The sequence below is a fragment of the Pseudophryne corroboree genome, assembly GCF_028390025.1.
Source record: "Pseudophryne corroboree isolate aPseCor3 chromosome 3 unlocalized genomic scaffold, aPseCor3.hap2 SUPER_3_unloc_51, whole genome shotgun sequence".
In the NCBI taxonomy this organism is placed as follows: domain Eukaryota; kingdom Metazoa; phylum Chordata; class Amphibia; order Anura; family Myobatrachidae; genus Pseudophryne; species Pseudophryne corroboree.
The window spans coordinates 55,884-70,787 of NW_026967543.1; the positions used below are offsets into that span (position 1 = coordinate 55,884).

At 43.5% G+C, this 14,904-nt stretch overlaps 1 protein-coding gene across 1 annotated transcript in view; it reads left to right on the forward strand.

Moving 5' to 3' along the window:
- The window catches only part of LOC134984402 (oocyte zinc finger protein XlCOF22-like), a 43,868-nt gene extending 29,310 nt beyond the window's left edge, over window positions 1-14,558 (forward strand). Inside the window, exons 3-4 of the mRNA XM_063949992.1 lie at window positions 12,244-13,675; window positions 14,459-14,558. Of these exons, the coding sequence (XP_063806062.1) occupies window positions 12,244-13,675; window positions 14,459-14,558 (1,532 nt within the window). The remainder of the gene's footprint in view (window positions 1-12,243; window positions 13,676-14,458) is intronic.
- Window positions 14,559-14,904: the final 346 nt, after the last annotated feature.

The window sequence follows — 14,904 nt, forward strand, 5'->3', positions numbered from 1 at the left end:
TCGCTACATCTTATGTGGCCCTCCAATTCACCAGGTCTGGGACTGTTTGGCTGGGTCCGGCATTGTACTGTTGGTTCAGTTCCTGATGCGTTTGGAACGATTGGTGGTTGCTAGGCGCCCTAAATACCTGTGGTCCAGATTTATCATGATCTACTTTCACCCACTGTTCCGCCGCTAAGATTCTTGGTGTCCATGCTTCTTCCACTGTAGATGGATACTACTCACTGTCTACAAGGGATCACCAACAAACAAATGCCGGTCTCGGCCACAACCAATGGCTCCCTTTTGCCAGTTGCATCACGTGCACGACCCATGGTTTCATCTGAAAAAGAAACAATATCTCAACAAATTTGCATTGTATCAATACCTCAGACATTCACAATGATCATCCAGTAGTTTTAGTGTCACCATCTACACCCATGTGCACGTCCCGTGTCGTTGTGCTCTCTCTCTCTCTCTCTCTCTCTCTATATATATATATATATATATATATATATATAATATTTATATTAAACCTTATTGAAGGCAGAAGGCAAAGACTGGGCACGCTTATCCCCAGAATACAGCCCATGGCTTCATAGGCGTCACTAGGCTGCGGCAGTGAAAGGTGCCAAGAGTGAGTGGAGCGATTGGCTTTAGGGCAGTAGGAGTGGGGGACTTAATAGACTGGGTCTTGGTCCCAGTGGCGGCTGATAGCTATCAGGTAGGGTAGATAAGAAGCCACTTAGTGAGGAGAGCTCCAGAAAGCACGTCTGGATAGTCCACGCCCCTCTTATTTATTATTTTATATAATAACAGGGGTGACAGGTGTGGTACATCCCTGCAAAGGCAGATCCAATCTCTTTCTCATCAGACTCTGCTGTCTTCCCTGCACTCTCACTCAGATGTTCACTGCTGCCAGTAGCACACGTATGAGAAGCAGAAGTATGGTGGCAGCTGTATAGTTTCTGATATGTAATTCTCTTTACACACACCATCCTTATTACTATTGAGAATATAGAGGTAAGACACTGATGTAAAAATATGATTTTAATTACCTACCGGTAAATCCTTTTCTCGTAGCCTGTAGAAGATGCTGGGATCCATTTAGTACCATGGAGATGTACCAAAGCTCCCAGTACAGGAGGGAGAGTGCTGAGGTTCCTGCAGAACTGATTAACCAAACTTGAGGTCCTCAGAGGCCAAAGTATAGAACTTGTAAAACTTAGCAAACGTGACCAAGTAGCTGCTCGGCAAAGCTGAATAGCCGAGACACCCTGTGCAGCTGCCCTGGAAGAACCCACTTTACGGGTAGAGTGCGCCTGAACAGATTTTGGAATTGGCAATCCTGCCGCGGAATAAGCATGCTGGATAGTAATAAATAAAGGTGATTCAGCGCTAGTGACTAGTTAGATAATTATTAAAATTTATTGAAAACATACATTGATTTCTTGTATAATAACATACACTTTACTGTTGCAACAGATAAAAAATGGTGGTACCACGACACAAAAAATGAAATATAAAAATAAAAAATAAAAAGTTCCAAAAAATATATATGTATAGGGCCTAGATCAACACTGCTTATTGGTTGAAGAAATTCTTAGATTGCTGGGTATGTAGCAAGATGCCTTATCCTAGGGAAATGAATAACGGTGTTACCAGTTTGCTGTAGTGAGTCCTCCACTCGGTTAGCACTCCGTAGTCATGGGGATTCTCTCACTTCTTTGATTGTCCCGTGCTGGAATTAGTGAGGGAGATGAACCCTGATAGGTCCTGATGCAATATCTTCCCCGGAGTTATTCCATGCGGGTCACCGTTCCCAAAAATGGATAGCCGGCAGATCTTGTAGTTAGTGGATCCCAGTCTTTGTCACCAACGCGTTTCACTGCTGGTGCAGCTTTCTCAAGGTGTATATGCAGTGTAAAAAGAGCCCTTATATAGCAGTGTTGATCATAATCGGCTACAGGTGTGCAGTTTCCAATCAATTCCTAAATTCATCAAATCTAAAAACTAATCTAGTTAAATTAATACATCATTTGCCAGAGGACAGTCCTATTAAACAATAGTAAAAACGAAATGTTGAAATACCTTAAAAAACGATTTTATTAAATTCATAATGGTCACATGATCGTTTGTCCCAGAAGTGGGAAGCGATCACATCCTGGATTCAGGCGTGCGTGTCACCCCTCTATTTCACTTCAGTGAAAGAGAAAGGTTTGTCTGGTCAAAAGTTCCGATCACGTGACCCGCCCGTGACGTCTCTCTCCCCCTTCGGCGAGAGAGAGGTAATATGTAGTTAGTCAGAATAGGACACGTGATCGGAGTTCCGATCACGTGACCCGCCCGCAATGTCTCTCCCTCGCTTCAGCGAGAGGGGAGGTAAGTCTAGTCAGATAGAGACACGTGATCAATTTTAATGCCGGACAGATTTTAAAAAACAGATGTAAGTTTGTCCAATCACATGACCTTAATCATGGTCAGGACATTAACATACATCCCGTTGTCCAGCATCACCAAGAGCCATCAAAATGTATATATAGGTCTTCATTAGGAAAAAATTATATAATAATTATTATATGGCAAGGGGGATGTTGGAACAAAAATGCCATTTTAATATCCTTCTAACCACATCATTAGCATGACACACATCCAACAACCTTCTTCCCTCCTGGATGATACCACATATTTAGTTTAGAATTTATCATTTTTAATAGATATAAAATAAATAAAAGCAGACCATAGCATCATTGGCTCCATAATAATCTAATTTATCTTCTAATTATAATAACCAAAATAGTCTCATGCTCATAAATGGTAGTTGAGCATCTTATAATAAATAGGTAAAGATCAAATTCTTGCATATTCATTGGTTCATTCTTCAGTTAAACTCATCTAGTATCTTTTGACAATTTAATGATCACATATAACATGGTCTAGCAGCACAAAAGATCATTATTATTTCATCAGAGATTCCGTCATATGGTGTGATATAAGACACAATAGAGCACAAATATATCTAGAAAATATTTATTTCTCATATATATTTTTTATTATTATTTTGTATATGAATTGATCTTTGGTATAATAAAGAAAATCCTCGTGACAGATCAGCTTCTCCACCTCTGAAATAACATCTCCCTTCAGAGAAGTGCATTCAGCTCTAGGGCCTCATTGAGACCGCTAGGATATAATGAATCAAGCTGGAATGTCCAGAAAATTTCCTGTTTGCATAAGCGGGTGTATCTGTCACCCCCTCTCTCAGTTTTCTTGATGTGTTCAAGACCTGTAATGGTCAGGGATGATGGATCTTTGTTATGAAATTTGAGAAAATGTCTTGGGACACTATGGTTGGTTACCCCATTCACAATATTCCTACGGTGCTCCATGAATCTGATTTTGATACTTCTTGTTGTTCTTCCCACATAATTCAATTTACAGCTACATTGTAAGCGGTAGATGACCCAAGAGGTATTACAGTTAATAAAACTTGATATTTTTATAATTTTCTGGTCCACAGGAGAGACTATTTCTTTAGTTTTATTGCACGTATGAAGACAGGTTGTACACCGGTTTGCCCCACATTTGTAGAAGCCATTAGTTAATGGAGGTAACCATGACATACCTTTGGTATTATTTGAAGGTATAGTCTTCAATTGGCTTGGGGCTAGGATTGTTTTCAGTGACTTATTTTTCTTGAATATAAATTCTGGATTAGGAGGAAGTATCTTGGACAAAAGGGGGTCACTTTTTAACATAGGATAATTTTGTTTTATAATGGATTTGATCCTTTTTGATTCATTATTAAACTTTGAGATAAAGGCCAACTCTCTATTCTTTTGGTCTTGATGAACAGTTTTGGATTTGTGGACCAATAGTGACTGTCTGTTCATTGCTAATGTTTCTTTCAAGGCAATGTCTAGAATATATTGAGGGTATTCTCTATCTCTGAATTTCTGTATTAATTGGTCTGCTTGTGACAAGAAAGATTCCATGGTAGAGCAGTTCCTACGTAGTCGCATCAGTTGGCCCCTTGGAATGTTCTTTTTCCAGGGGTCATAGTGTGCGCTTTTATAATGTAAGTAACCGTTGTTCCCTACTTCTTTCACAAAATTGGAAGTCAGGATACAGTTATCTTCAATACTAAGGGCTATGTCCAGGAAAGAAATGTTAGTTTTACTAAAGTGAGAGATGAACTGTAAATTATAAGTGTTGTTGTTGAGAAAACAAACAAACTGTGAAAAAGAATCCAAATCCCCATCCCAAATAATAAAAAGGTCATCTATGTATCGGCCGTAGAAGACCAGCTTCTCCCCGAACCCGCTTTGCCACACAAATCGGTCCTATAATTGGCCGACATAGAGGTTAGCGTAGCTCGGGGCGAATCTGGTCCCCATGGCCGTGCCCATAGTTTGAAGATAAAAAGTGTCCGAAAAAAGAAAATAGTTGTGTCAAAGAATGAAGGATATAGAGTCGACTAGAAATTGTTCGTGTCTCTCGGAGAGGTCATGATCATGGGAAAGTATCTCATGTATAACTTGCACCCCCAAATTATGGGGGATGTTCGTATAGAGAGCCGAGACATCTAAAGTCGCAAATGAATAGGTCGATTTCCACTTAACATTCTCCAATAATTGGAGGAAGTGTGTGGTATCTGAGATGAATGACCTCAACCGAGAGACACGAGGTTGTAGAAAACTGTCGACATAGGCTGTAATTTTTTCCTAATGAAGACCTATGTATACATTTGATGGCTCTTGGTGATGCTGGACAACGGGATGTATGTTAATGTCTTGACCATGATTAAGGTCATGTGATTGGACAAACTTACATCTGTTTTTGAAAATCTGTCCGGCATTAAAATTGATCACGTGTCTCTATCTGACTAGACTTACCTCCCCTCTCGCTGAAGCGAGGGAGAGACGTTGCGGGCGGGTCACGTGATCGGAACTCCGATCACGTGTCCTATTCTGACTAACTACATATTACCTCTCTCTCGCCGAAGGGGGAGAGAGACGTCACGGGCGGGTCACGTGATCGGAAATCCGATCACGTGCTATATTTTGACCAGACAAACCTTTCTCTTTCACTGAAGTGAAATAGAGGGGTGACACGCACGCCTGAATCCAGGATGTGATCGCTTCCCACTTCCGGGACAAACGATCATGTGACCATTATGAATTTAATAAAATCGTTTTTTAAGGTATTTCAACATTTCGTTTTTACTATTGTTTAATAGGACTGTCCTCTGGCAAATGATGTATTAATTTAACTAGATTAGTTTTTAGATTTGATGAATTTAGGAATTGATTGGAAACTGCACACCTGTAGCCGATTATGATCAACACTGCTATATAAGGGCTCTTTTTACACTGCATATACACCTTGAGAAAGCTGCACCAGCAGTGAAACGCGTTGGTGACAAAGACTGGGATCCACTAACTACAAGATCTGCCGGCTATCCATTTTTGGGAACGGTGACCCGCATGGAATAACTCCAGGGAAGATATTGCATCAGGACCTATCAGGGTTCATCTCCCTCACTAATTCCAGCACGGGACAATCAAAGAAGTGAGAGAATCCCCATGACTACGGAGTGCTAACCGAGTGGAGGACTCACTACAGCAAACTGGTAACACCGTTATTCATTTCCCTAGGATAAGGCATCTTGCTACATACCCAGCAATCTAAGAATTTCTTCAACCAATAAGCAGTGTTGATCTAGGCCCTATACATATATATTTTTTGGAACTTTTTATTTTTTATTTTTATATTTCATTTTTTGTGTCGTGGTACCACCATTTTTTATCTGTTGCAACAGTAAAGTGTATGTTATTATACAAGAAATCAATGTATGTTTTCAATAAATTTTAATAATAATTATTATTATAACTAGTCACTAGCGCTGAATCACCTTTATTTATTGTTATATACAAAGGGTCTGACTAGCCCTTCCTATTTCAGCTGCTTGAGGATATACAACACATGTCAGCGCCATCTCTACTTCGGTAGTTTACATTCCATGCTGGATAGTAAGCCTGATCCAGCGTGAAATTGTCTGCTTAGAAGCAGGACACCCAATCTTTTTGGGATCATAAAGTACAAATAGTGCGTCTGACTTCCTGTGACGAGTAGTTCTCTTCACATAGATTTTCAAAGCCTGCACGACATCCAAGGACTTTGAGGTAATTGAGATGTCAGTAGCTACTGGCACCACAATAGGTTGGTTGATATGAAAAGCCGGCACAACCTCAGGGAGAAATATCTGACGCGTTCTGAGCTCAGCTCTATCCTCATGTGAAATCAAATAGGGGCTCTTGTGCGACAATGCCCCCAATTCTGACACACGTCTGGCAGAAGCCAAGGCCAACAACGTGATCGCCTTCCAAGTAAGAAACTTTACGTCCACCTCTTGTAAAGGTTCGAAGCAATCCGATTGCAGGAACTACAGCACCACATTAAGATCCCATGGTGCCATAGGAGGCACAAAGGGTGGTTGGATGTGCAGAACTCCTTTCAAGAAAGTCTGAACCTCAGGGATAGCAGCCAATTGTTTCTGGAAGAAAATAGACAAGGCCAAAATCTGTACCTTGATGGAGCCCAAGCGTAGGCCAACACCTGCTTGCAGAAAGAGGAGAAAATGTCCCAGTTGAAACTCCACCGTAGGAAACTTTTTGGATTCACACCAAGACACATACTTTTTCCAAATTCGATGGTAATGCTTAGACGTTACCCCCTTGTATCAGAGTAGGAATAACCTTATTCGGAATGCCCTTCCGTGCTAAGATCTGGCGTTCAACCTCCATGCCGTCAAACGTAGCCGCGGTAAGTCTTGATAGGCAAACGGCCCCTGCAGTAAAAGGTCCTCGTGAAGATGAAGAGGCCTCTGATCCTCCAGCAGTAATGCCAGAAGATCCGCGTACCAAGCCCGCCTTGGCCAGTCCAGAGCAATGAGGATCGCCGGAACTCTTGATCTTTTTATTAGTTTGAGAATCCTTGGGATGAGTGGAAGTGAAGGGAACACATACACTGACTGGAACACCCATGGAGTCACCAGGGTGTCCACCGCCACTGCCTGTATGTCTCGTGAGCTGGAACAGTACCTCTGAAGCTTCTTGTTGAGGCGAGAGTCCATCATGTCTATCTGAGGTATACCCCATCGGCGTGTTACCTTTGTGAATACTTCTGGGTGGAGGCCCCATTCTCCTGGATGGAGATTATGCCTGCTGAGGAAGTCTGCTTCCCAGTTGTCCACTCCCGGAATGAAGATCGCCGACAGTGCCAGTGTTTGTCAGGATTCTTGTTACCTCTGACATTGCAGCCCTGCTCTTCGCTCCACCCTGCCTGTTTATGTAGGACACCGCTGTGATGTTGTCTGACTAAACCTGAATGGTTTGATCTTGCAGAAGATGAGCCGCTTGTAGAAGGCCATTGTATATGGCCCTTAGTTACAGAATGTTTATTGGAAGAACCGATTCCTGGCTTGACCACTCTCCTGTGAAATTTTCCCCATTGGTGACTACTCCCCAACCTTTGAGGCTTGCATCCATGGTTAGAAGAATCCAATTCTGAATCCCGAACCTGCGGCCCTTGAGCAGGTGAGAAGTTTGCAGCCACCAGAGTAGTGAAATTCTGGCTTTCGGTGACAGGCATATCGGCTGGTGCATGTGAAGATGCGATCCCGACCACTTGTCCAGGAGATCCAGCTGGAAGAACCGTGCATGGAATCTTCTGTATTGTAGAGCCTCGTAGGAGGATACCATCTTCCCCAGAAGGTGAATGCATCAATGAACCGATACCCGGGGAGGTTTCAAGACATCCCGGACCATTGATTGGATCACCAATGCTTTCTCCACTGGTAGAAACACCCTCTGCATTTCTGCGTCAAGTATTATCCCCAGGAAGGGCAGTCTCCTTGTCAGTTCCAAATGTGAATTTGGAAGGTTCAGGATCCACCCATGATCCCAGAGTAGTTGAGTTGAGAGCGCAATACTCTGCAACAGCTTCTCCTTGGAAGATGCCCCTATCAGCCTATCATCCAGATATGGAATTATGTTCACTCTCTGTTTCCGTAGGAGGAGCATCATCTCCGCCATGACCTTGGTGCACACCCTCGGTGCTGTGGAGAGGCCAAATGGCAACGTCTGGAACTGATAGTGACAGTCCTGTAGTGCAAACCGTAGAAAGGCCTGGAGAGGTGGGATCAGATCGGAATGTGATGGTACGCATCCTTGATATCAAGGGATACTAGGAATTCCCCCTCCTCCAGACCTGAGATCACCGCTCTCAGAGACTCCATCTTGATTTGGAAAACCCTCAAGTAGGGGTTCAACAATTTCAGGTTCAATATAGGCCTTACCGAACCGTCCGGTTTTGGTACCACAAACAGGTTTGAGTAATAACCCTTGGTTTTTGGGTGAGGTGGAACTGGAACAATGACATTTGTTCGTACCAATTTTTTAATGGCTTCCTGTAGGATAGCACTTTCTGTCAGCGAAGCTGGTAAGCCTGATTTGAAGAATCTGTGAGGTGGGAGTTCCTGAAACTCCAGTCTGTACCCCTGGGTAACAATATCCGTCACCCAGGGGTCTAGGCATGATGACACCCAGCTGTGACTGAAATCTTAGTCTCGCACCCACCTGCCTGATCTCCAGGCTGGGAGGTACACCATCATGCTGAATATTTGGAGGAAGCAGAACCTGGTTTCTGTTCCTGGGAACCTGTTGGTGCAGGTCTTTTGGATGTTCCCTGACCTCCTCTAAAGAAGGTGGGAGGGGGTTTGGATTTTTAAAATTTTGCGGTCCAAAAGGACTGCAGTATAGGATAAGATTTCCTAGCTGGGGCTGCTGCGGAGGGAAGAAATGTCGACTTACCCGCTGTCGCCGTGGATTCCACGCATCCAATGCGTCCCTAAATAGTGCCTGACCTGTGAATGGCAGGAACTCCACACTTTTCTTGGTTTCTGCATCCGCAGTCCATTGGCGTAGCCAGAGTCCTCTGCATGCCGAGACAGCCATGGAAGTAGCAGGCCAATGTCCTTCATGTTCTCCACCATGAAACCTGCAGAATCCTGTATGTGATGTAAAAACAAGTCAATGTCACTCCTATCCATAGTATCTAAGTCCTCTAGTAAGGTGCCTGACCACTTTACTATGGCTTTAGAAATCCACGCACAAGCAATAGTGGGTCTTAAAGCCACGCCTGTAGCAGTGTATAGTGATTTAAGCGTAGTCTCAATATTGCGTCAGCCGGCTCCTATAAGGCGGTTGAAGCAGGGACAGGTAAAACCATCTTTTTAGACAGCCTATATACAGAAGCGTCTACAATAGGTGGGTTTTCCCACTTCTTTCTATCCTCTTTAGGGAAAGGGAAAACAAAGAGAATTCTTTTAGTGATCTGGAATTTTTTCTATGGGTTTTCCCAGGATTTTTAAAACAAGGAGTTTTAACTCCTTAGAAGCAGGGAAGGTAAGCGAGGATTTCTTATTTACTGTAAAATAAGATTACTTGTTCCAGAACCTTCTCAGAAATATGCAAAACATCCCTAATGGCTTCAATCATTAGCTGCACCTCTTTAGCAAGGGATGCATCCCCCCTGCATATCCCCATCACCGTCCCCTGTATCAGAGTCGGTATCAGTGTCAGCTTGCATTATCTGGGCAAGTGTATGTTTTTGTGGGTATGTAGGTGGGGTTTTAGATAAAGTAGTGGGAGCTGAATACTTCAAACCCACTACAGATTGTCTCAAAAACTGCGTCTCTTTCTCAGTATGTGACATCCTTGTTGAAATCTGGGATATCATTCCCCTTAAAGTATCCACCCATGGGGGTTCGGAGTCAGAAGGGTGAGACAGCACATTGCAGTCCTGAGTACATGGAATAGACTCCTCAGGAGAAGATAAACACCCTGCAGCACAGGACACAGAGTCCTTAGACATGGTAATGTGGATACACACACACACACACACTTACACACACAGGAAAATGTCAGACACAGTTTCCCCCAGAGTACCTTCAGAGAGTCACAGAGTATAAGGAGCCAGCCACACAGCGCCCCTGTAGGCAGTTATGATAAAAGCCCGGCGCTGACTGACTAACCTTAATATGGATGACAGCGCTCCCTGTCAGTGTCCTAGTTCCTATGATCTGCAGAGAGAAAATGGCGCGGGTGAGTACTGGATCCGCTCTGAGAGGAAGCCCCGTCCCTTGTAATGGCATGCGGCTTCCTGCACTAATTGTTTATACTGGCCTGAGGGTTTTAGTGATAACAGGGGGATTAGCCCCTGTTAGCTGTGTGACCAGTGTAGGGTTTATCCACGCTGGCTCAGGACGCCCCTCAAAGCACCTACACTGTGTGTTGCTGAGCCTTCCTGGAGCGCAGCCTGTCAGAGCTACGCTCCCACCCTTGTGCCGCCATACCCTGCCGCTAACTGAGACGCTGGCACTGTACTCACCATTTTTCCTTCTTCTGGCTCTGTTAGGGGGTGGCGGCCGTGCTGCGTGAGTGAGCAGTCACCTCGTGGGCTTGCGATCAGCACCCTCAGGAGCTCAGTGTCCTGTCAGCGGAGTAGGGAACCATTAACTCTTCTGGAAGTTGGTTCCTATTCCCGACCCCCCTAAGTCCCACGAAGCAGGGAGGCTGTTGCCAGCAGCCTTCCTGTAACCTAACTAACTCTAGAAAATAAACACCTAAGAAAACTCCTAGGAGTTCCCCTAGCTGTGACCGGCTCCTCCGGGCACATTTTCTAAACTGAGTCTGGTAGGAGGGGCATAGAGGGAGGAGCCAGCCCACACTATTAAACTCCTAAAGTGCCAGTGGCTCCCAAAGGACCCGTCTATACCCCATGGTACTAAATGGACCTCAGCATCCTCTAGGACGTAAGAGAAAGTAGATTATAACTTAGGGTGTGCCGACCTGAAGCTGCTAACACTTTATTAACACTTATGATTTTCCCTATCACTTTGTATATATTTTTGTATTTTAAACACACTTCACTTACATAGTACTTATGTGCTTCTTATTAACCCTTAATAATTTTCACCTGTGTGCTGACCTGGGGTAGCCGACCTGTGCCGACGTGATGGGGTCCTGCACCCCGGACCCATACCTAGTATTAGGGACCCCCAGTGATGGAGACGCCTTGCCGATCGACCTGGGGGCTTAACCCTATATCTGCAGTTATACGCAACTAAGATCTCCGTATTATCTGATTATTATGTAGTATTACTTTTCACTCAGTGTGCATTAGGGAACACAATTTTTTTTATTACACAGAATTACCCCTCCCTTTTAGCACCTGAGTGACATCACAATCTGATTGAGCAGCTTACCAATATATGTACATTGTATTTAGAGAGGCATGGATGGGTCAGCATTAGGAGGGATTGCTGACTTGTGCCATTGGAGAAGTTAGGGGTGTCTCTAGGTAAGCTGGTTCTCAGATGCTGTAGGAGCCATTATCATGTGGCCTTACACTGGGCATTCAGACCCAGACATAGGTGTAATTAATTATGGAGTGGGTGTGGGGTGCGGTGGCCCCTATGTCGGTATGGCTGGGCGGCTTCAGGTCAGCACACCCTAACACTTTATTAACACTTATGATTTTCTCTATCACTTTGTATATATTTTTGTATTTGAATCACATCACAATCTGATTGAGCAGCTTGCCACTATATGTGCATTGTGACTTAGCAGATGATGATTACAGGGTATCATATGGTGTATTGCATGTAAAGTACCTTGTTCCACACCTATTCTCTTGTAGCAATATACCTTATATAAGGGTGAGTAACACGTGTACAGGCTTACCAGCGTATGAGCACACACATAAAGGAATGCTACCTTACCAATGCTTCCAGGAGTAACGTTAGGAGACATTTCTCTGATCCATCAGCTCATATGACTGATGTTATTGTTCATCTAGAATCTCCAATTCATACGATATGTTCCCCATCCATTGTTTTACATTGGTGCTGGCATAGGACTTGGCGAGTGACTACATCTCCATTTATACTTCATGGTTAGTTACCAGTACAAGAGAGAGATATATCTAAGTCTTATTATAATATTACATTTGTTATTGTGAGTGTTCTCAGGAGGGTGGACAAAATGATCGTCTGAGACACAATATTATAAAGCCTTCATTAAAAGTTATGTTTTATTATACACACACATTTTTAAGTGTCCCAGAGAGTCATCTCCTATTGTTTACAACATTAATATTGTTACAGAAAAGTTACATTTCCATTATGTATTTTATTTCCAGCAGATGGACACACAAGCAGGAATATCTCAGAAGGATATCTAATGTTATCCCCGGATTGCGAAATAAGAGATAATGACAGTAGACAGGATTCTCCAGGAGATAACCCCATTACCCCAATTATACATCTAGCTCTATCAGCTGGTCCCCCTGATCCTAGGAAATGTTCTCCTGATCACTCTGATATTGGTGCATCTGTTACAGCTCTGAGAGTAGATACAGAGTTTCCATGTGCTATAGATGCCAAATGTGTTACACAGAATACAAAGCCTATTAACCCACACACAGGTAAGGCAGGTGGAAGGCCACTGATATGTTCAGAGTGTGGGAAATGTTTTACAAAGAAATCATATCTTGTTATACATCAGAGAAGTCACACAGGTGAGAAGCCATTTCCATGTTCTGAGTGTGGGAAATGTTTTGCATACAAATCATATCTTGTTAGACATCAGAGAAGTCACACAGCTGAGAGGCCATTTCCATGTTCTGAGTGTGGGAAATGTTTTGCATACAAATCACATCTTGTTAAACATCAGCAAAGTCACACAGGCGAGAAGCCATTTCCATGTTCTGAGTGTGGGAAATGTTTTGCACACAAATCAGATCTTGTTATACATCAAAGAAGTCACACAGGTGAGAGGCCATTTTCTTGCTCTGAGTGTGGAAAATGTTTTATCCAGAAATTACATCTTGTTATACATCAAAGAAGTCACACAGGTGAGAAGCCATTTCCATGTTCTGAGTGTGGGAAATGTTTTGCACACAAATCAGATCTCGTTAGACATAACAGACATCACACAGGTGAGAAGCCATTTTCTTGCTCTGAGTGTGGGAAATGTTTCGCACTCAAATCAGATCTCGTTTTACATCAGAGACATCACACAGGGGAGAAGCCATTTCCATGTTCTAAGTGTGGGAAATGTTTCGCAAACAGATCAGATCTTATTAAACATCAGAGACGTCACACAGGTGAGAAGCCATTTCCATGTTCTGAGTGTGGGAAATGTTTCGCACACAGATCAGATCTTATTAAACATCAGAGATGTCACACAGGTGAGAAGCCATTTCCATGTTCTGAGTGTGGGAAATGTTTTGCACGCAAATCATATCTTGTTATACATCAGAGACGTCACACAGGTGAGAAGCCATTTCCATGTCCTGAGTGTGGGAAATGTTTTGTACACAAATCAGATCTTGTTATGCATCAGAGAAGTCACACAGGTGAGAAGCCATTTCCATGTTCTGAGTGTGGGAAATGTTTCGCACACAGATCAGATCTTATTAAACAGAGATGTCACACAGGTGAGAAGCCATTTCCATGTTCTGAGTGTGGGAAATGTTTTGCATACAAATCACATCTTGTTATACATCAGAGACGTCACACAGGTGAGACGCCATTTCCATGTCCTGAGTGTGGGAAATGTTTTGTACATAAATCAGATCTTATTATACAGCAGCGAAGTCACACAGGTGAGAAGCCATTTCCATGTACTGAGTGTGGGAAATGTTTTGCACACAAATCAGATCTTGTTAAACATCAGAGACGTCACACAGGTGAGAAGCCATTTTCTTACTCTGAGTGTGGGAAATGTTGTTTAACCACTTAACTATTTATTTAGTAAAAAAACGCTCCGAAATTGTCTTTTTTTTTTTTTTTTTAATGAGTGAATTAGGTGAAGAACATGAATTTAACCCTATCCCCAATGATTTTAGGTAAAAAAAAAAAAAAGGGGAAAAAATTTTTGCATTTTTTTTGTAAAAATCCCCCCCCCCCCCCCAAACATCAATCGGGAACATTGCGTCCATCGCGGCTTTCATTTTCAAAGCCGAGACAGCCTCGAGGTACGCAGGGGGAGGGTCTGGGGGCAGCTAGGGAGGGTTTATTTACACTACCCAGCGGCTGCCATTGTCTGCAGCCGCTGGAGGAGACAGATCCTTACCGTGCTGACCGATCAGCAGTGATCGGCAGCACGGCAGACACAGGGGGAGAGTGCAGGGATGCAGAGGACCTTCCGGTCCCTCTGACAGCAGCAGCAGAGGGAAGTTTATCTTCCCTGCCACTGCTAACACTATCTGACTGGTCGCATCCCGTGCCACCAGGTCAGATAGAGCACTTGCAGGCATGGTTAAGTAAATCACATCTTGTTAGACATCAGCGAAGTCACACAGGTGAGAAGCCATTTCCATGTTCTGAGTGTGGGAAATGTTTTGTACACAGATCAGATCTTGTTAAACATCAGGGACGTCACACAGGTCAGAGGCCATTTCCATACATAATTCAGCACAATAGAAATCACTCAGGTGATAAACCATTTTAAACTTCTGCAGTATACTTATCATTGCCATGCGTTGTTCTTCAAGGTTCTTTCTCTTACGTCCTAGAGGATGCTGGGGACTCCGTAAGGACCATGGGGTATAGACGGGCTCCGCAGGAGACATGGGCACTCTAAAGACTTTAGATGGGTGTGCACTGGCTCCTCCCTCTATGTCCCTACTCCAGACCTCAGTTAGATCCTGTGCCCAGAGGAGACTGGATGCACTGCAGGGGAGCTCTACTGAGTTTCTCTGAAAATACTTTTTGTTAGGTTTTTTATTTTCAGGGAGCACTGCTGGCAACAGGCTCCCTGCATTGTGGGACTGAGGGGAGAGAAGCAGACCTACTTA